Genomic DNA, 23,129 nt, shown 5'->3' with positions numbered 1-23,129 from the left:
GTATTAAATTATATATTCCTCTTACATTCACCTCAACCAGAATAAAATCAAATTTGAGAATGTATATATACTATATATATAATAATCGCTTTATTATATATATATATAAATTGTCTAACTACCCCCTAAAAGTAATTTTAAATTAGAAAAGGTTACCCATTTGTATCAGCTGACGGCATCCTGGTCTCTCCCCGTGGAAATGCACCGGTGCCAGTGCACACAACGAGAGAGCATGCCTCTTGGCAGAGAATGTAGGGTCAACCAGTTGGCATAGCTAAATCACTGGCAGATTTGGAATTAAGAGTTCAGCCAAAGAGGAATACTGTCAGCCTGTGTTTTCCCTGGATACGTTGCCCTTCATGCTTTGAGCTCCTTGGGAGAGGGAGGGCGGGGGAAAGGATAAACACAATGAAGTGTTCCTTCCAGAAACCTTAGAAAAACTGCCAAGAGACCGAGAGATTTCCAGATGGTTGGGAAAACCAAAGATTACAACAAAGCAAATCACAAATATGCATTGATTAATGTGCTTTGTTTGGGCACACTTCGTTACCATCTTAATCAGGAGCATCAGACACTGTGTGAATTTCCATCCGGGAATCTAGGGCCATCTCGGAGGCCGATGCGTCATTTTCTAGTTTCTGTTCCACGTACACATCTGTTCTCTCGGGGGACTCAATGCGACTCCTGACTTCGGCGACGCCAGGGTGGTTTTTCCGCAGGTGCTGGTTGAGGGTACCTTGGAATGGAAAGCACTTGCCGCAGATCTCACAGCGGAAGGGTTTGTCATCGGTGTGGCCCCGGATGTGGTACTCCAACTGGTCCTTGCGCGTGTACTTCTTCCCGCAGAACTTGCACACAAAGGGGGTGATTCCCATGTGGAGCCGCATGTGCCTGTCCAGGCTTCCTTTCTGGTTGAAGGACTTCCCGCAGTAAATACAGATCAGCCTCTCATTGTACGGGTACCAGTGCCCTCTTGCACTCCTCTCCCGGGGGCTGCTCTCATACCCGGGGTTATTCATCATTGCTTCGCTATCAGAACCCTGCACCAAGCCCTGCAGATCGCTGTGCAGGTGGACGGACAAAGCTCGCTTTTGGCGAGCGCGCCCTCCTCGAAAACAGCTCAGCATGGATCTGGACGGGCTGGAATTACTCAAACTTCCAAAAGCTTCGGAGACGCTGGGGGGCTGCGAGGCGGCTTGGGAATAGGAATAGGCGTGCTGGAGCACGGAGCCGTAGGACCCCACGTTCACGGCCACAACCTGCTCCCCGTCCACCATCTCCGTGTGGTACCCGTCGTCCCCCAGGGAGGAGCTGTCGGAACAACTGGGCCGGTCAGACTTCTCCATCTTCACCTTCACCTCGGTGATCTGGCTCTCCCTCACCAGCAGGTCCCCTTGCTCATGGTCCCCCTCTATCTGGATCTCGTACTCGGAAACGCTCCCGCTGCTCCCTCGGTCTGAGTGCCCTTCCTCCTGTAAGCGGCTGCGCAAAGCTTTGTTGGGCGTCGTCTCCATCCGAAGATCGTTGCTTGTGGTGGGCTGCCGAACCTGAGAGCAATACGGAGGGGAGATCTCGACGGGATTGGCAAAGAAGCTGCTGTCCTTGACTCCATTCCGACTCTCTGTTGTCTCCTCGGTGCCGACAGTCACGGAGTCAACGTCTCCAACGCTGATCTTTGAATGGATGCTCTCCAGGATCTGCGTGCACTTGTCAATGACACACTGCATCTGAAGAAAGCTGGCTGCCGTCAGAAAGCTGACAACATCCTTCAGCTGCAAGGACATTCTTCCAGTGTAACAAAATGAAAGCAACTGCTCAAACACATTGGGATTTTTAATCACGGATATTGACAAGCCACTCATGGTACTTAATGCTGAATGATCCCGGAAATAGGGGGAGCTGGCAGCGAGGACTGCTTTGTGGGCTCGGAATGGCTGACCCTGAATGTGGACAATGATGTCACATAGTTTCCCTTGCAGGCGGAGTTCGTTTAGCTGGCTCAGAACAGTGCTGCTGTACTCGGGCACATCAAACTGAATAAAACTGCTGCTGTCCATTTCTACTGACATGAAGCGTAATCTGCAGAAAGAGAGAGTTTCATAATTCACCAGTGACTCCTCACTAAGCACAAGTGGCATCAACACAAGCTTGCGAAAATCACACCACCACCATCACCACCACCACTGCGGCCACGGTGCCTCGGAGGGTTGACCTGGGCATTCTTCCTCTTACTTACTTTCAGTCTCTCACGTCACCGAAAGTCAGATAACCTAAAGATCAATCAGCCTAGTGCCCCAAATGCCTAATATTCATCTTCATCGAAATTATAACATGTTATAGACAGTAGGGCCTTTGCAGCTGATTGAGAATTTGGTATCCTTTTAGGAAAAATATTTCCCTGTTTTACCTACTTCTGAGGATTTGGAATACTTCGTAAAAAAAAAAAATGCACACTCATCTGAAAACTGTTCTGCTTTATTTGTATGTTTCCAATTGGTGTTTTCCAGGCAGATAGCACATGGGATACACTGAACAGAGCTAAACGCTTTTTAGTTTAGAATCTGAGTGGTCTTGATGTGCACTTTCCCCCCCTTCAGTTCTGCACACCTTATTATCCTTTTGGGTTGGTAACTGACCCTTTCAGTGAAGAGCTTTAGACATGGCAAACACCAAGAGCGATGGACATATCACAAGCATATCAATGCCCACCAGTGCTCACAGCATACGCACACCTTGGACTGGCTGGCTGCCCCTGCCAAGAACCCAGTGCACCGAATCGCTCACAACTACAAAAGTGGATACAGCCCGGCTGCGCTCTCTGACCAAAACCAATGCAATCAGATCTAACAATTATATTTCAGTGGTTAAAATCCAACCAATTGGGGCGCCTGGGTGGCTCAGTGGGTTGGGCCGCTGCCTTCGGCTCAGGTCATGATCTCAGGGTCCTGGGATCGAGTCCCACGTCGGGCTCTCTGCTCAGCGAGAAGCCTGCTTCCCTCTCTCTCTCTCTCTGCCTGCCTCTCCGTCTACTTGTGATCTCTCTCTGTCAAATAAATAAATAAAATCTTAAAAAAAAAAAAATAAAATAAAATCCAACCAATTGAAATTTAAGCACCTTCTGAATAAGCACTGAATCAAGAAGAAAATCAAAAAGGAATAAAACTATTCAGAAAAAAGAAAACTCACATCAAATCTGCAGCAAGAGGGCTTTAGGAGTAAAGTTTAAGTTTACTTAGGTCTTTAACTTACTTGGGAATGCATCCAAAAATAGAGATGGATAGAGAGGTGATAAAGCAAACACAGGAATGTGTTAACAAGCGTAGAGTGTAGATGGGAGTGTATACAGGTTTTTCTGTAAATCCACCTTTTTTGTATATTTGAAATTTTTCAAAATGAAATGTTGAGGATTTTGAAACAACAAATTTTAAAGTCCGTGCCTTAAAAGTTTTTGTCATTAAACAACAAAGAAGAAAAATAAATGGACTCACCAAAGAGGTCAGAAAAGAAACAACCAACTAAACCCAAAGAAAGCAAAAAAAGTAATGAATACAGAACAGCATATAACCGCAGAGAAATTTTTAAAAAATTATAAGATACAACAATGTGTAATTAAATCTGACACCTGCAGGAAAGGACCGACCAGTTAGTGTGGCTAGATCACACCAGAATTTTTTTATTATGCCAGAATCCGAATTAAAACATTTTAGTTAAGGAGGAACACTGTGCTCTTATTTATCCTAGATTTATGATTGAAATCAATTTGAAATCTGTACGGAACAGACATATTTTTAGAGTAACATAAATTGGCAGAATTAAATAAAAAGAAACAGAAGTGCCAAAGCATAAATGATCTTCAGGCCGTTCACACTGTTTTAGATGCATGTTGAAACATTTAAGGCATCTCAAAAAAAAAAAAAAAAAAAAAAAAAAAAAAAAAAAAAAAAAAATTAAAGCATCTCAATTTATATGGCATACATCTGAATACCAGAAGATGGCAAACAGCATAAAGAGAGACGACTGTCAACTTTACCTAGTAAACAGATTGTAAAGTCCTCAAGGAAATACTTGGAAACATAACCTATTAAAATAATAATATATTGTGACCAAATGTAAGGATGGACGCATGTTGGAAAATGTATAAATGTAATCTGCCACATCAGTAAGTCAAAGGAGAAAAACCATATGGCCAAATCAAAACTATGCTAGCCGTGGATTTTAGAAAGTTAAATGCCTTTTCAAAGTAAGGGGAAAAACAGGAAGAGGGTATTTTCTTAATGTAATAAACAGTACCTACTGCAAAGCCGATGGCAATACCATCCTTAGCAAGGAAACATCCTATCCGTGGTTCCCAAAATGTATTTAGTAGCACACAAGCCCATGTGTAGACTGAATATCCCTACCTCTTAGGGGTTGAACAATATACTAACATATTAACCCATCTGAAAAGTCCTCCAGACAAGAATTCTATTTACCTCAGCCGTTTGCACACTCATTTAAGCGTGTAACTCTTCTCTCAAGGTAGATACATATATATGCCCAAGAATTAGTGTTCGCTGGTACACACTCTTGTAAACACTTTCGTAGAGGCATTCCCATTAGTCCCTGGGAGGATACAAGGTTGTCTGCCCATCACTTCTCTTACTTAACACTGCTTTGGAAGTTTCAGCCAAAGCCACAGACAAGAGAAAAATTAAGGCACAGAGCCATTAGAAAAGAAGAGTTAAATTACTATTCAAGGCAGACAGGACTATTTACACAGAAAACACAAGGGAATCACTGGAACAAATCTGTTTAGAAGCAGGAACTAGCAAATGAAGCATTTCAAAAATTATTGTACATAAAAAACCAGTTAGGTAAGATAATGACAAGTCACAGCCGTCAACAGTAACAGAAACTATGAACTACCTGGGGGATAAACAAAAAATAGGCTCTGCAAGAAGAAACAGAAACACTTTAATAAGGACAAAAACATATAAACGAAGACACACATGACGCTTCTAAAGGAGTCCACACTATAGACACTTTCACCCAAGACTGATTTATGACTATAATGCAGCCCAATGAAGTACTTCCTTAGTAACTTCACAAACACGTGTGGTGTTTCCTAGCGGTCCCATTAACAATAAAAATGTTAACATTTTATATATTTTTACTTAACCCAGTTAAAGCATCAACATATAATCAATGTTAGAAAGTTATTAGTGAGACCTTTCACATTCTTTTTTTCATACTAACTCTCTGAAATCTGATGTGTATTTTACACTTACAGCACATCTCAATTTGGAATAACCACATTTTAAGTGTTCAATAGCCCTATATGGCCAGTGGCTACCACACTGTGGACAGCATAGATCTAGAAGAATAAATACTAAGGCATTTTAGGAAAACAAAACAACCACAAAAAAACCCAGCTGAAGATATAGATGTCAAAATGTATGATCACTCTAGAATTCATTCACTCTGCTGTGTACTGTCTTCTCCACGCCAGGCACGAGGGGTCCAGGTAAGCTTGAATTCTCTTGTTACAAACTATGATAAGGGCTAGAAGATCTTTTGTAAAGGGAGCAGGGAGGTGCTACAGACAGAAGGAATGACACGCATAAAGAGACGAGAGCCTGAGCAGGAAGGAAAGAGGCCTTAGAGAATTGTGGTATAGTTAGGGGAAGGAACAAGGGGAAGGACAAAGGTCTCACATGGCTGTCAAGGTAGTAAGTGAGAGTCAGTCCAGATGGGCCCTACGGGCCATTTCCAATCAGCGAAAAAGGAAGAACTTTTGAAATAGATGCTTCTCGGATAATGTGAATATATAACAACAAAGTTAGATCTCTTCTTCACCACATATCCCCCCATAAGAACTTCTAGAGAAGGTCTTACTATGCGCAAAAAGGCAGACACCGAGAAAAAAACAGAGATTTAACCACAGAAGAACTTCTATACATCTAAAAAATGGCTTCTGACCAAAAGCAAATGACAAGAGACAAATTATGAAAAATATGACATATATGGTGAAGAAGTAGAAAACTCTTACAAATAAAAGCAAATTTAACAATTGAAAAATGGGCAAAGACTATGAACAGATGCTTCAAAAAAAAAAAAGAAATTAAAATAGTCTTGAAGTACAGATAAAGTGCTTAACAACATCAATAAACAAACAAATAAAACTTAACACAAGACACAATTCTTTCTCTAGTTGGCAAGATTTAAACCCGCCTAGCAGTGCTATCAGGACTGCGGCGATCTTGTATGCTCCTGGTAGACAAGAGTAACAAAGGCTTGCGACGGGCACTTCTCTGGACTCAGCACTCTCTATCCCGGATGTAGGCACAGGAACTTATCCGTTGGTATATCCAATTACAATAGCAAAACAATGAAAACAATCAAAATGTCCACCTTCTTGGAAATTATTAAAGGATAGCACACCTATATACTGAATACTATGTCATTATTTAAACTGATGTTAAGGAAGCATACAAAGCAAGCGCTACAAAATCTGAGCCCCCGAAGGCAAGGATTTTCATCTGTTTTATTAACTAGCATGCAGCTTACCGCCTGGCACATAGTAGACACTCAATAAATATTTGCTGAAAGAATATTCAATAACATGGCAACAAATCAACTGCAAATGAGCACAAGGGATCTTTATGGGTGACGGAAATGGTCTAAAGGTGGGTTACTCTAAGAGTGTATAACATCATAAATTTACTAAAAATCACTGAATTGTACATTTAAGATGACCAAATTCTATGACATGTAAGCTACACCTCAGTAAAGCTGTTAAAAAAAAATCAGATGGGCACCTGGGTGGCTCAGTTGGTTAAGCAACTGCCTTTGGCTCGGGTCACGATCCTGGAGCCCCGGGATCAAGTCCCACATCGGGCTCCCTGATCAGCAGGGATTCTGCTTCTCCTGCTGACCTCTCTCCTCTCATGCTCTCTATCAAATAAATAAAATCTTAAAAAAAAAAATCAGGTAACAACAAAAGTAGGATATTTCTAAAATTATGTATGTATAAACAGATATTAAATATACATAGAAATAATACTGAGAGATAAATAAAGAATGGTTACATTAATCTAAGTTTAAAAACGTTTTTACTTTCTTCTTCACACTTTCCTGTATTTTCCAAACTTCTAACAGTGAACATTTATTACTTGGAATGACAAAAAAAGGCCAAGTAAAAAATATCTTAAAATCCCTGATGATGATAATCTGACAGACATTACTGGTGATTTGTAAAATAAGCAAATACTTTAGAGGGCATTTTAGTGATTGTCCATTGAAATTACAAATGCACGTTCCCCATGACCAAGGAACTTCAGCCCTAGGAATTTACTACTTCACTGGACAAAACAACAAAAGATTCGGAACAGACTATATGCCCATCAAGAGAAGCGTGGTTAATAACTTATGGGACATCCATATTTAAGACTACTATACAACCAGGGGCTGTATATGTATGTATATAAGACCTGGTGGTCTCAGTCATTAAGTGTCTGCCTTTGGCTCAGGTCACGATCCCAGCTCTTGGGATCATGCCCCACATTGGGCTCCCTGCTTGGCAGGAAGCCTGCTTCTCCCTCTCCCTCAGCTGCTCCCCTGCTTGTGTTCCCTCTCTTTCTGTGTCTCTCTCGGTCAAGTAAATAAATAAAATCTTAAAAAAAAAAAAAGATTACTATACAACCAGAAATAACAAACAAGGAAGCTCTTTTCATACTGACATGAAAAAATCACCATGGTGTATCACTAAAGGAAAAGGGTGAGGTGCCAAACAGTATAGGTGTTTGTACAAGGCACCGTGAAAACACACACACACACACACACACATACACACACACACACTGCTGTGTCAACATATACACATCATGGTTATGCACAGGGGGACAAGGTAGCTAGAAGCCCTATTAGCTTTCAATGAATCTTTTTAGACACATTTCTAAACTACCTGAACATATTAAAATTCGGTAACACTTAAAAAGAAATTTAGGATAACTCACCCAGTTTTTATTTTACCTTTTTAAAAGATTTTATTTGAGAGAGACAGCATGAAAAGGAGAGGGAGAAGCAGACTCCTCGATGAGCAGGGAGCCCATCGAAAGACTTGATCCCAGGACCCTAAGATCATGACCTGAGCTGAGGTCAGCTGCTTAACCAGCTGAGCCACCCAGGTGTCCCCCTTAGCCAGTTTTTAAAAGATAGGAAAATACCATAATCAAACTGTCTGAGGTATGAATTTGGAGTCGGATCTGGGTTCAAAAGATACCTGCTTTCCACCTGTCAAACTTGTGTGAGGTACTTCATAAACTTTCCAAGTCTCAGTTTTCTTATCTTGAAAATGGGAATAGAGGAGTCCTTACCTCATGGCTTGTTATGAGGAATACAAGTCTGCAGAAGTAGGAAGCACTAGGGGCACCTGGGGGATGCAGTCAGTTAAGCATCCAAGTTTTGGTTTCTGGTTGTGAGATTGCAGCCCCACCTCAGGCTCAACGGGGAGTCTACTTAGGACTCTCTCCCTCTGCCTTTCCCACTGTGGGCACACACGCAACGTGCACGCACGTTCCCTCCCTCTCTCTCTCTCAAGTAAATAAATAAACAAATCTTAAAAAAACAAAAAACAGGGGCGCGTGGGTGGCTCAGTGGGTTAAGCCGCTGCCTTCAGCTCAGGTCATGATCTCAGGGTCCTGGGATCGAGTCCTGCATCGGGCTCGCTGCTCAGCAGGAAGCCTGCTTCCCTTCCTCTCTCTCTGCCTGCCTCTCTGCCTACTTGTGATCTCTCTCTGTCAAATAAATAAATAAATAAAAAAAAAAAAAAAAAAAAAAACAGTAGCAAGCACTCAGCCCAGTGGCTGCTTGGCCCATAGTATCAAGGTTAGCTATAACAGACTTTTTTTTAGGGGGCAAAGAGAAATGGCTTTGAAGGTAGACTTGGCTATGAATCCTAGCTCTGCCACTTTCTGATAAAAATAATAACAATGAGGGGCACCTGGGTGGCTCAGTGGGTTAAGCCGCTGCCTTCGGCTCAGGTCATGATCTCAGAGTCCTGGGATCGAGCCCCGCATCGGGCTCTCTGCTCAGCAGGGAGCCTGCTTCCTCCTCTCTCTCTGCCTGCCTCTCTGCCTGCTTGTGATCTCTCTGTCAAATAAATAAATAAAATCTTAAAAAATAATAATAATAACAATGAATATTTAAATAGCCACATGGTCTTGGACAAGTCAGTTAACTTTGATTTCCTACCTAGAGAATGTCTCAGAAGAACTACTGCCCAGTGAAATTGCGGTCATGATTAAATGAGGCAAATTCATGCACTGAATGTGTATAAAAGCTGACATATAATGAGCACTTATCTTGTGCTAAACACCTTATACATATTAATTTTATCAACTCTGTGAAGGAAATAACTATGATTGTTCCTACTTTGTAGATGAGGAAACTGAGGAAAAGCAGTTCAGACACTGCCAAAGGTCCCAGAGTTAAAAGATGAACTTAGTCTGACTCGGGAGGTTGTGGTCCTAACTACACCTGACCGCCTTCTAGAAACACAGATACTGCCTGGCATGACACAAGGCTGTGTAAATACGGACTCTGGGAAGTGAGGGCCAAAAGGAAGGTGGGCTTAGGCTTTTGAAAGATGCAAAGTCCTGGGCAAAAGCCAGCAGAAAAGAGCAAACAACGAAGCATTTCTGAAATAGTCCACAAGTGAAACTAGCTTCCCTGGTGAGGCTTCCTCCTCCTCCTGTGTGGCTTTTTATCTTCTCAGAAGAAAAACAGAGAACTACACTTGAAAGAAAATCACTGGAGAGAAAAACCAAAGACCATGATTAACACCTAAGAGAGGGATTCCAGTTTTCTGCAAATGAGAAAGGAAGTGCTTCACTCTCCTCTCCTTTACATTAACACCTCCTTCTGGCCCTGACAATGAGATTCAAAGCCCTCTGCCTAGAGCTGCTGACAAGCAACACTCCAGAGGAAGAGGCTTCTGAAGTCTGCAGCACAGGGAATCTGCAGGAAACCAGCCCTCGGCTGGGAACAGAGCTGAAAGGAGCAAAAGGCATAATGAATCACAAGTTCCACACCCAATGACCTGATGTGTCAGGCCTAGTGGTCCAGGGGTAGAGCAAGTCAGAACCCCCTTCAGAGACAATCAAGTTCAAATATGATCCCCGACTCCTCCAGATTGGCGGTTTTCCAACATGGGCTCCTCACTGGTTTCTTGTAGGTCTTAATTCCTCCCCCACGCAGTGTCAGCCCACACCTAACTTAGATCAATGTTTCATTAGTTTTATCTTTAAAATAAAATCTACCTTTAAAATAAAATATAGGCACACAAACTTCAAATCCTAGTACAGAAAATACAAATGAACAGCAAAGCTCTTCCCCAGTTCCTCTTCCCAAAGATCTGGTCAGGGCTTTTGGCATTCTTAAAGTTACAGCATTAAATTGTTCTATACCCTGTTTGGTTTTTTTAAAGATTTTATTCATTTATTTGACAGTGAGAAATCACAAGTAGGCAGAGAGGCAGGCAGAGAGAGAGGCGGAAGCAGGCTCCCTACTGAGCAGAGAGCCTGATGTGCGGCTGGATTCCAGGACCCCGAGATCATGACCTAAGCCAAAGGCAGAGGCTCAACCCACTGAGCTACCCAGCCCCCCCCCCGTTTTTTTTTTTTAAATGTATTTAATACACCTTCAAATCTTCCCACAGCAGCACAAACTCCTCTCCCTCATTATCTTTTCCCATTTCAGAGTATGCCGTGGAAGGCTGTGTCACAATGTACTTAACCAGGCCCCAAGTGATACTCTAAACAGGAAAAAAAGGTAAATAGCCACAGTATTTCCTCCAAGCAGAAGATCTCGCTAGGATCATGGTTTCCAAAGGCAGCAGCAGCTACCCTCACCAACAGCACATGAGGTCCCCGTTCCCCCCGTGACTACCAATAATGAACATTACCCCTTTTCACTTTTGCCAGACTCATCAGTTTGAATGGCATCTCATGGCTTTGAAATGCCTTTATTTAATTATAAGTGAGGCTGATCATCTTTTCTCATGTTTAATGGCAATTTGTATAAATTTGTCTTCGAACTGTCTGTTCATATCCTTTGTCTATACTTGCATTTTTTATTTAATTGTCAGAGCTCTTTGCAAATTAGGGAAATTAGCCTTTTGTCTTATATGCTGCAAATATGACATTTAATTGCAATCACTAAACGGCATACTGACTGGGAATTTAGATTATTTTTCTACATGTACAGGAAACAGTCATTCAATTTCAGTCTTCTGCATGCACAAACCAAAGGGAATTCAGAGATGAAGAGAGTAAGACTCCCAGTCTTGCCGTTTGATACAGGCTTAACGCAGATTCCTCCCAACTCAGAGAGATGAGGGAAAGAAAATCATTTTTTATAATGTAGAGAAGTGATTTATATATTAGTTTTTCATCTACACTAGGTTTGCTGCTGCTTCAGAAGACAATAATGAATTTGATCATTCCTCTCACTAAATACAACAGGATCAGTATTCTTTAGCTCGGCAGATTACTCACAGGTCTGTCACACTATACTAAGCAAGAAGCGATCCTCCACCTGGGTATTTCTACTATTATTTTCGAATTTAAAAATCAAGCATATATGAGCTGGACATTTTTCTTCAATACCATTAAGACTTTTTTCTTTCATTAATACTTACCTTATTTTAACAATACTTTTGCTGTTCATTCGTGAAGACTACACTCTGGGTAAGAACGTGAAATGCATCTTTAAAAAGCACCTGTGGTAAGGACTCAGCTGCAGGGAGCTGCAGGAAAGTTCAGGTTGTCGGCCAACCTGTTCAGTCTTCCTCCGCGCATTCAACTCATGGACACACATACTTCCGGCTCTGCCTGTTTCTTTTTTTTTTTTTTTAGATTTTACTTATTTCTTTGACACAGAGGGAGAGATCACAAGTAGGCAGAGCAGCACACAGAGAGAGAGAGCGCGCGCGCGCGCGGAGGAAGCAGGCTCCCTGCTGAGCAGACAGCCTGACAGGAGGATCGACCCCAGGACCCTGGGATCATGACCTGAGCTGAACGCAGAGACTTAACCCACTGAGCCACCCAGGCGCCCCTCTGCCGGTTTCTTTAAGGGGAGAATACTTTCAAAGCTGGAAGCGGCTTTCACCCCACACACAGCCTCTGCCGAGGTCAGCGGATGACACTCTGCTGACCCTGGTCTCAGCGGGTTCTGGGTAGGACCACCTCTGAGGTGGGCAGTCCTGACAATGGTCCCCCCCCATCCCCTTCCCTGTGGCCAGCCACCCCCACCCGACGCTAGCCTCAGCAACGGTAAAAGGGGATCACTGCCACCTCCCACAACCTTCAGCCTTCTCCTCCGTCACTCGGGAAAGCCCCCCATCAGCATCATCGATAACCAGCACTGACTGAATGCCTGATACAGGCCAGGCATGTCATAAAGAATTTATATGCAGGATTTCCCTGAATCCTCGTGCCCGCCCTCCAAGGGAGGTACTTTTACCCCTATTTTAGAAACGAGGAAACTGAGACTCCCAGAGGCTAACTTTCCCAGGACTGTTGCAAAGTCTGCCCATGCGGACTTCCCTCACAGGTAACTCCTGAGCCTTGTCTAAGTTGTCCTCGGGGAACAGCAGGCCCGGCAGAAGTCAGCAGAGCTGAGAAAAAGGCAGGATGAGAAGAAAGCCTGCCCTCAGTTACCTTCCTGCCCTAGTGTGGCGGCCAGGGAAAGGGACAGGGACAAGTGGTAAACAGCCCCCTCGCGCTGCCAAGGGCTCCTACTGCTGTTGTGAGGAAGAAGGGGATGAAGACGGGTGAGTGGGGGCTAGTTTATGAATATCCATCCAAATTACAAATGCGTGTCCCCTGTGACTGAATAATTTCAGCTCTAGGAATTCACTACAGCACAAATCACAGAAAGGTGATTTTACCACCTTTATTTATTTTTAAAGATTTTATTTATTTGACAGACAGAGATCACAAGTAGGCGGGGGCGGGGGGCGGCAAGTAGGCTCCCCAATGAGCAGAGAGCCCGATGCGGAAGGCAGAGGCTTTAACCCACTGAGCCACCCAGGCGCCCCTACCACCTTTATTTTTTATTTTTTATTTTTTTTAGATTTCATTTATTTATTTGACAGAGAGAGAATGCGTGCGCTCGTGCAAAAGCAGGGAGAGCACAGGTAGAGGGAAAGGGAGAAGCAGACTCCCCAAGGCACAGGGAGCCCATGCGGGGCTCGAACCAAAGGCAGACACTTAACCCACTGAGCCACTCAGGCACCCTTACCTCCTTTAAATACACAGCTATCCTCATGCTACAGCCTCAATTAATTAGAAACCACCGGACTGAGGCTCAAGTAACTGGTCTTTTTGGTATTTAAAGGTGGAAATCACAGAGTAGATTCTGCCAAGACACAGGTTCAGCCCAAGTTCAACAGAATTCCAAGCAGCGCGGAGACTGACGTTCCAGAAGCCAGAGAGGACTGTGAGGGCATCCAGGGCTGACCAAGCACCGAGGACAGCAGCAAGGCCAGCACAGGCCAGGGGGCGGTCAGGACCATGACGAGGGGAGAAGGAGCAGGTTCGGGAGGAAAACAGACCCACGCTGGGGAGTGAAGCCCACCTCCCAGAGAAGGGAGGCTGTTTCCACAGCGAGGCACTGTGGGCACAAGCCACGGGGGAGAGCCACACTGCATGTCCTGTGTGCAGGTGGGCCTGGGATGCTCCTCCCACAGACCCGAAGTCGGGAAAAGGGTCCGAAAGGTCAACACGCATGTGTGCTCTGGGAAGAAAACTAAGATCCGATGCAAGACCACACGGTAAAGGGGCTTAGTAAAGCTGCTTGCAACCTCGGCAAGACCCCACCCAAAAAGCTGCAGAACATCTCACCACGCCCATGTGTCACGACAGGACCCCGTTCTGAAATCCAGCTCGGGAATCTTACCCCTAATGCGGGTTCCAAAGTTCACTAAGAACAAATGCATTTTACCTGAAGGAGCTTTAGAATAAAAAAGCTACTTTGCAAAGCTGGAGAGGCCACAGTCAGCAGACAGGACTGATCATGACGTGGGCAAACAGATGTAGCAGGTATGGATACTCTGTTCTTTCCCCTGCTCCTCCCACTGAGTTTGAGCAAAAGGTTGAACCGGCAATGACTTCCCTCCCACATAACAACAGTAGATGCTCAAAGGAAAGAAAACACGGTTAAGGGAAGCAACATGAGTTTTCAAAGGTGTTGCCTGTTTATCAATTTCTTAGCACCAGGGAATGGAAAGAGAATCCTATTACTTTCCATTTAATGCCGGTATGTTCTTATAACAATGTTTTTTAAGACTTATCATCAAAAATTAACTGAAAAAAAGCATGGATAATAATGACATAAAAGGCTTTCTAAGCATGACAGAAATCCCTGACCCAGAAGCCACATAGGCAAAGACCAATACATCTGACAAAAAGGACAAAGAAACACCCTCTGCAAAACACGAGAAGTGAATGATATATTGAGCAAAAATACATGCGTATTTGACAATGGGCTACTTGTATTTGACAATGGGCTACTTTCCAAATTCCTTAACTTATATCATAAATCAATCAGATCGGGATGACACAGAAAATCCTCTGGAAGAAGGCACAAAGGAATTAACATTTCACAGAAAAAGAAAAGGCAAATAGCCAAAAACCCATGAAAAGATGTTTAGTTTTCTTCATGACTAAAGATGTGAATTAGAGAAAGAAAAAATGAGATACCTGTTGTGACCCATCACATTTGCACACATTTAAAAAGAATTGGCAGGAGTAATCCTGAGGGATAACCTGGTCAGCTCGATCAAAATGCAGAAGGCATTCACCATTTGGTCCACCACTAACTGCTAAGAAGTGATCCCACAAATATACAGTCCTTAAAAAAGTATGTTAGGATCTATGTAACAAGGATGCTCACTAAGCATTTTTATTTGCTGTAGCCAAAAAAAAAAAAAAAAAAAAAAGAGAGAGAGAGAGAGAGAGAAGGAGAACTTCAAAATCCATCAAGAGGAGACTGGCTCAAAATGACAACAATAAAAATCAACAATGAGACACTGGGGCGCCTGGGTGGCTCAGTGGGTTAAGCCGCTGCCTTCGGCTCAGGTCATGATCTCAGGGTCCTGGGATCGAGCCCCGCATCGGGCTCTCTGCTCAGCACGGAGCCTGCTTCCTCCTCTCTCTCTGCTTGCCTCTCTGCCTGCTTGTGATCTCTCTCTGTCAAATAAATAAATAAAATCTTTAAAAAAAAAAACAAAAAAAACAAAACAATGAGACACTACACAGCCCTTAAAAAGGATACACAGATCAGTATGGTTTAATATACAAAGAATTCCATTACTTGGCCCAAACCTGCAGGATAAGGAACAATTATGTATGCATATGTGGGATTCTTTTCAAGTACTTTTCTTTCTTTCTTTTTTTTTTTTTTAAGATTTTTATTTATTTATTTGAGAGAGAAAGAATGAGAGAGAAAGCAGGAGAAGGGGAGAGTCAGACTCCCCGCTGAGCAGAGAGCCTGATGTGGGACCCAATCCTCGGATTCCAGGATCATGACCTGAGCCAAAGGAAGTCTCTTAACCAACTTGAGCCACCCAGGCACCCCTCATGTACTTTTCTTAAAAGAATAAACACACACTGCTGTATCCACCCTAGAAAGAATCGCATGAAACTATTAATGTCAGTGACTTTGGGAATGAGGACTAAGGACTGGGGAGAGGGAAAGGAAACAGGCTTCATTTTATACTTTGAATCTTTTATCACATAGCCGTATTATTCTCACCAAAAGTTTTTTTTAAGACATGTGTAAGATTCTACCTAAAAATATATAATTTTGTAAACCAAAGAATCTAGAGGAAGATAAGCAGCAAGTGGATAATTAGCGCATCAAGACAATTATAGAGGCAGAAACAAAGAACTATGAGGAGCAATGACAAGACTGATTACTTCTGACCAAAAAGATTTTTTAAAAAATCAAAATAGAACAAAGGAAAGCTCCCTGGTGTTAGTAATATGTGAACAGGGCTTTGTTTTCAAATGGAACAGAAAGAACAGCTCAAACAGAAGACATGGCAGGAGCAGGGAATAAAGGAGTGAAATGTGTGGTGTCTGGAGTAGGGGCTGGGGCCCAGGTTCCGGGGGTGACAGGGCAAAGAGGAAAACGACCACGGGGACGTGGAGGGCCTTAAACACGAGATTAGAAAACCGAAACTCAATTCTGGCAGCGGCCAACCTGAACTTGAGTCCAAAGAAGGACTCAACAGGACTCGGGAGACTGCAGGGCGCTGTCCATTCTCGGAGGCAAGCAAGTTCAGCCTCCAACAAGAGGAGTCCGGACTGCCCACTGGGCATCGGTGTAGAGCTGTCTGACAGGTAGCAGGAAGGGGGCGAGGGACGGGTGGGTAACTGTACGGAAACATTAGATGCTGATTTGGGAGTAACCAAAAATTGTACTAAGGACTGACATGGTCAGACAAGAGAGGAAACAGTAAAAAGTTTAGCTGAGAGCAGAAAAGTTCTGCTGTTTGCTCCTAAGAGAGGTACTCAAACATCATCACAAGAACACCCATACTTAGCCCTCTCCTCAACATAACATTTCATTAATAAAGTTCTGCACTGGGCCTTCTTTTAAAGCTGTAAGGAAACTGAACAATGAAAACCAGGACGTAGACGTAGACTAGTGATATCTTCCCGTGCTGCTAACCCGTTCTGCAGAGAGCCTGAAGATGAGAGAGGGGACACTGAAATGCCATCTGGGCAACCACCCACATGGGCCTTGCAATCCCCTCTACAACGTTCTCGGGGAAAGCCCTGGAAGTGTTTCCTCGTAATGACAAGTGGAACAAAAGCGCAAGCATAAAATCCAAGCAACTGGCAACGTGCTGCTGGGCACACACCCTTGGCCGTGAGCGGAGGGCAGGGACCATGCGCCCAGAGCCCAGCACTGCGTCTGGCAGAGAGAGAGGGGCTCTCAGCACATGTCACCTGACTCAACCTGAACCAAGCTGGTGGCTCAAAATCCCCAGATGCCACCATCACTACACCCTCAGCTTTCAATTCCTCCTGCTGAAGACCCAAGACCACCCCTTCCAGCGGGCAAAATCTAGCAAGGTGGCTCATTCCCATCTAGCCCAGAAACACTCTAATTTGCACCGCTTCCTTTAAAAATACCCAGTGACACTTCTACGAAAAGAAAGCAAGGTTACAAAATCTGGGAGTTGTTTGAGGCACCAGGAGGTACCCATTATTCCCAATCAAGATGCTCACGATTCCAAAACCCACGTCTGCATCCGCCCGATTCAGTCACTTGCGGACACCAGAGCCACAACTCACTCTTGGCTTCCTCTCTCAGGCACTGAAGACCTAAGATCTCTAATTTCCATTCCATACAAAAAGTCATGAAAAAGACCACAGATGGAAGCACGAGGGACAGCAGGCATGGTAACAGCAGTAACAACTATATAAAAATAACTTTTCTAGGTATTTCTGCCTGGGTCTAGATCAAAACTAAACTTGAGCTGTCATGAATTACAATCTAATCCTTTAGAAAGCAGCAGCCGAATAACACCAGGGCTGCATAAAACATTCTGGTGCTGCTGAAACCCAATGCACGAAAAAAATAAATAAAATGGCATTCCGTGATGGATATTCATGAAGCACTCATACTAATTTAAAAGAAAACAAGTCTAGAGTTCTTACTGCATTAATTCATGTGAGCCTGAAAGAACATTTTTATCCAAACTGTTAAGATTTCCTACCAAGGCGTTAACATTCTCCAAGTCTGCTCAGTTACACTAATTCTGAGAGTACGATTTGGTTTGACAGTGGGGTTTGTCTTTCAGTCAATGCAGAACATCAGAAGCTTCTCCTGAGCTGTCCTGGTGGGGAAGGGATGGCCTCTTTAACCTCACCTGCCACGTAAAGGACTAACAGTTATACTCCTACTGTGTACCATACGCTAAGTAAGCTCTTTACCTATTCACTGGACCTTCATGACAACACTCTGACACAGACCGTGCAACTATCCCCATTCTGCAGGTGACGAGACAAACTCAGGTGAGACACGAAGAACCTTTCCCAAGGTCACTACTGACTGTCGGAGCCAGGATGTGAACCTGGATTTGTCAGTATCCCATTTGGGAATTCTTATCTCCGATAAGACTTGGATTCAGGCACGCTGGTGAGATGCACAGTTTTTTTTACTGGTGCCGGACTCTTGGTGATCAACTTTGAGTGGGAAGAAAATTCTCATTCAAGGATGTATCATTACATCGACACAATGATAAGGAAGGGTTTACACCGTGTTGTACTTTGAGTAGTTGGCAGCATTTCTCGGCATGATGTCCATCTGTCCGAAAACCTCTCCTGACCTCTGTCTATGAAGTGGGCAAGTAGATGCTTCCAGAATTCATCCCCACGGAGAAAGGTACGTTTCAGGTAAAGGAATGAGTAAGCGTTGAGCCAAACTCAAAACTGTCAAGAAGTGGCCTCTCACCTGCTGACGGCTGGCATTTCCAGGAACACTGGGCCTGGGAAACACGAGTCCCACCTCTCAGGACAGGAGGATTAGAAAAGCTCACCTTGAATCGCCTTCTTCCGTGAGGTTTTCCGTGCCATCAATATCAACCAGAAAATAACCATTAGATATTAAACTGCATTCAGTTGATGACCTTCACTAAGCTAAGTTCGGCAGTCAGCTATAAAACATTAAATGGACACAATTAAGAGATCTGAAAAACATGAAGCAGAATTTCAACTACAGTAACATGAAAATGAATTTCCCATTCTAGATTCTAGATTCAGGATACTGACATTTTCAACAAGTGCTTCAACTGAAAGGATCCAGAGACATGCAGAAATCAGCACTCATTTCTCCACCTTGATAAATTTACACCCGATGAGGACGAAAATGTGTTGAGCAGTTAACAGGAGCTGCAAAGTCTGCTACCTCCTTCACATATATATTTTTCATTTTAAAACTCCGATCAATCCTGTGAGATGGTTTTATTATCCCCACACTATAGATGAGAAGACAGGCTCAGAGACATTATACAAATTGCCCAAATTCACAAAGCTAATAAGGAGCCTTGCGGGATTCAAACCCAGGCCCGATTCCAAAGCGGAGGTTCTTCCCCCACAGTCTCCAACAGAAGAATTACAAGACTTTTTTCTTTCCCATAATCAAAAGTAAACTTTCTAATCTTTCAGAGATTCCTTTTACGCTCTGTGTACTCTAAGAATGAAAGTGGAAAACATCCACTTTGAACGGCAGCATTAGGCATTAGGTGACATATTACAGAGAAAGCTGACAACTAATAACAGAGTCCCCTCTAGAAAAGGAGGGGAATCAAAAAAATTTTTTCAAAGTTGTTTACCAACAAGAATCAGGAAGTATTTGAGTATCTCCTCTAACAGTCCGGCTACCGTATTAGACACCAGCAGGGCTCTGCGAGAAGTGTTAAAACACACTGCCCTCAAAAAAACTCCCACTCTAGCTGGGACAAGAACAAGTTCAATACCCAAGGAACAAATGCTGAATCCCGAGCTTTAGATTGTGAGTGCCACAAAGGCATGGGGGTAGGGCAGCCAGGGAACACCCTTTGGAGGAAGTGTATCTTCAGCAGGGGCTTGAAGGAAGTGAAATGGAGAATTTACACAGAGAAGAAAAAGGAGGCCAGCACTTCAGAAGGGGGAACAACGGGGGAACAACAAAGCCCTAGAGGCAGTCATAAACTCTCTTCTGCAGAGGACAGACAGGAGAAAAGAGAAGCAGGGAACAGGTTCGGGTAGGTGGGGAGGGGCCAAACCAAGGAGAGTCTTGAAAAGATAGGGTGGGCAACGGCTGGACACAATGGGGCAGACGAGACGACACTACTCAGAGCTATGGCCTCTTAGCTGATCTCTTGGCCCCAAGCCTCTCCTTTCCCCTTCTGCACATTATGACAAAACACCCTTAGTCTCCTGCCGCTCACCACTGCCTTTAGAATAGCTTCAACTTTGGCCTAGTGTTCAAGTTCTTTTAGGAACAAGCCACAGCCAGTCCTTCCTCCTATTCCCTTTCCTATATGAACACTTCTCTACGAGGACGCTGGTTTATTCACCAACTCCACTGGATCACTGGGCCTGACTCCTCTTTTCCTATCTGAATCCTACTCATCCTTTAACAGCCAATTCAAATCCTGCCTCCTCGCTAAGCCTCCCCTGACCGTTCAGCCTCCGATGACCTCCATCTCTCCTTCTTAATTCTATAGCACACAGCCCTGTCTCATCAGTCAATTACCTTTTCACAGGTAAAGCCTCAGCAGCCAGTGTAAAGCTGCTTGGAGGCGGTGTGTCTTCCCATACTTTCACCCACCACATGGAACAGCATCTTGACATTTAATAATCAAGCAAGCACTCAACTCTTTTTTTGACTTCCTATATTAAGTTTGGCATTAGCATAAAGGAAGGAGGGGGGAGGCGGGGGACTTCTGAAGTCACAGACCAACTAAGAAGCTGTTGCAATAATCCAGATGTGAAGCAAAGAGGGCCTGGACTAAGGAACAAAGAGAAAATGGGCAAATATAAACAACAAAAAAATCTGCAGGCCAAAACTCCGTGGGATGTGACTGACTACTACTAGGGACAAAAGCAAGGGATGAAATATGATTAAGGTAAGGTTTAGAAACTCTTCTAGGAATCATTTTAAAGCCTGTCTGAAACCAAGTGTATTAAGTGGCTAAAAAGTCCACATTTGTAAAAAGTCTTCAGTGAAACTGCCCAAGATCTTGAACCAGGGGGAGCCCTTCCAATTTCAGACACATACAGACTGGCAGACCCACAGGGTCTTTAGAGAGCGAATCTAAAACCCTCACTGATCAGATGGGGAAACTGAGGCCCATCGTGGAAGAGATTTGCTGAAAGCCTCAAGACAACTCCCAGACCACTGCCGCCCTAAAGCACAGCCGGCCAGCCTAGAAGGACAGTGTTTACACCCCGAGGCTAACCCCAGCCCGGCCCTTCGTAATGGCAAGACCGACTGAGGGCGAGAGTGACCATGGAGACGTCCAGGGCCAAGCAGGACGCGCTGCCGCCTGTTTACCTGGAGAAAAGCGGCGGCGTGGGGCAGGGGGTCTGTTGCAGCCACCAGTAGGGCCGACCCCGCGGCCCCGCCAGGCTCTCCAGAGCACTCAAGCATCCGGCCCTCCCGTACAAAAGGGGTGCGCCCCTGGGGGCGAGGGGACCGGAAGCATGGGAGCCCGAGACGCCCGAGGCGGAGGCTGGGGAGCCCGGGGCAGCTGGCCGAGCGCTACCCTCGGCCCCGCCGGCGGAGCCCGGACGCCCGGGCCGAGCACTGTTGGCCCCTCCGGGACGAGCGCCTGGCCAGAGCAGGTGCCCGGGCCTCCCGACCCCGCCCGGCCTCGGCTCCAGCCTGCGCCGCCCGCCCACCCGTCGGCCCGCCGGACTGACCAGGCGCGGAGGCGCCCGCCCCGCCGCGCCCAGAGGGAGCCGGACAGCGGTCGAGGGCTGTCCCCCGCCCCGCCCGCTCTGCCCGCTCCTCGCCCGCCGCCCGCCGCCCCCGGCCGGCGCGCCTCACCTGCCGAGAGCGCCGCGCTCACATCGCCCGCCCGCGGCGCCCCCCTCCGCCGCCGCCGGCGCCAGGCCCGTCCCCGCCGCTCCGGCTGCCGCCCCAGCCCGCGCCCCCCGCCCCCGGAAGCGCTTCCCGGCCCCGCCCCCTCGGCGCCAGCGCTTCCGGGCAGGCGCGAACGGGGGCGGTGGCGCTGCGGGACGAGCCTCTCGCCGGGCGTCCGGGGCTCAGATCCCGCCTCAGCCGCGTCTAGGAGCCTCGCGGCGGACGCGTGGGCGAGCGGCGGCCTTGGTCCAGACTCCGGGAGGGAGCGGCGGCGGGCTCGCGCCCCGCGGCCTCCCGCCCGCGGTCTCCTCGGCGCCACCTGGTGGCGGGAGGGGGGCGCCGCAGCGGGTAGAGCCCCGGGTCTCCGGGGGAGGACCGAGTAGGCCAGGACCCTCGACCCCACCACCCCTGGGGACCTGCGACCATCCCTGGCCCAGCTGTCTCCTTCCGAGACCGGAGACCCCGCAGCCCTTCGGGCGCCTACCCCTCACCCGAGCCGCGCCTGGCGGGACAGCTGAAGGCAGTAAGGTGCAGTGGTTATGAGCACGGGTCTGGGGACCTTCCATATCGGGCCACTTAACGTATGACCTTGGGAGGATTACCTCCTCTCTGAAGCGGGAGATAAAAATTCCGGACTTGCGGTTGTAAAACCCCTGTCGCAGAGCAGGCCTCAAAAAATGTGCATTTCCAAATACTTGGAGACACCCCAATGTTGACAGTCGGCTGCGAGTGCGAGCTTGGCCAGAATTTTCCTCTCTGCTTTAGGCGAATTTAACCCCTTTTGAAGAGGTTTACCCCCTTTGCATTTTGGTGGATTCTTCCCTAGTAGTGGCAGAGGTTCATTTTCCCTTTTCTGACTTTGTTATAAAAATAAACCCCGAATCAAGATACCAGCTCTTCTTCAAGACACAAAGCTGATTCTTCCTGATGCTACTTCATCCTTTGCAAGCAAGAACTTTCTCTGGGATCTATCAAATAGTCACCTTCCAGTAACAACAGCTGCCCTTTGTTAAACAGTCTGTGCAGGGCGCTGTGCAGACACTAGAGACATGACTCCCGTTTAATATGCAACCGCCCCGGGGTAGCCATCAATTACTATCTCCATTTTATCCAGATGGGAACTGAGGCTCAGAGAGGTTAAGTGACCTATCTAAAGTCACACAGCTAAATGGCAGAGTTGGGATGAGCTCCCTATCTCTCTAACTCCAGACAGGAACTTCTTAGGGCAACAGAATATTCCAAACACAGAATTTTAGGTAACCAGTTTCTAACTGCAGGCACCTGGGCAGACAGTGTCCCTCTCTAATTACTATTCCTCTTGAGCTATTTCCTTGAGATCTGTCCCCAAGAGTGAGATCAGTGAACCCAAGGGCACAGGAATGCATCTTCTTGTCAGGCCAGATTTCCTCAGGACCACTGGGCTGACTCATAAGCGCACATGAGTGAGTTCCTGTTTCCCTTCAGAGCAGCTGTGGGCCTCATCATTTTAACCGATTGTTACTAAA

The 23,129-nt window shown here is 45.6% G+C and overlaps 1 protein-coding gene across 3 annotated transcripts; it reads right to left on the bottom strand.

The window, feature by feature from the left end:
- Window positions 1-295: 295 nt before the first annotated feature.
- On the bottom strand, window positions 296-21,692 carry ZBTB34 (zinc finger and BTB domain containing 34). Of its 3 annotated transcripts, none has more exons than XM_047700300.1 (3): window positions 21,589-21,630; window positions 18,593-18,709; window positions 296-2,079 (listed from the first exon to the last, which is right to left on the bottom strand). In XM_047700300.1, the coding sequence occupies exon 3, from the start codon at window positions 2,067-2,069 to the stop codon at window positions 555-557; it is 1,515 nt and encodes a 504-aa protein (XP_047556256.1). In that variant the 5' UTR covers window positions 2,070-2,079; window positions 18,593-18,709; window positions 21,589-21,630; the 3' UTR covers window positions 296-554. The 3 variants fall into 3 exon arrangements, with proteins under 3 accessions (XP_047556256.1, XP_047556257.1, XP_047556258.1); XM_047700301.1 differs by lacking the exon at window positions 21,589-21,630 and adding an exon at window positions 18,825-19,454; XM_047700302.1 differs by lacking the exon at window positions 18,593-18,709 and having other exon boundaries at window positions 21,589-21,692.
- Window positions 21,693-23,129: the final 1,437 nt, after the last annotated feature.

This window comes from Lutra lutra, chromosome 13, assembly GCF_902655055.1.
Source record: "Lutra lutra chromosome 13, mLutLut1.2, whole genome shotgun sequence".
NCBI classification, from domain to species: domain Eukaryota; kingdom Metazoa; phylum Chordata; class Mammalia; order Carnivora; family Mustelidae; genus Lutra; species Lutra lutra.
This window is presented reverse-complemented; position numbering and strand designations above follow the sequence as displayed.

Bases quoted from the DNA above. Each gene is read 5' to 3' on its own strand.
- ZBTB34 (XM_047700302.1), bottom strand. From the start codon at position 2,069: ATGTCAGTAGAAATGGACAGCAGCAGTTTTATTCAGTTTGATGTGCCC.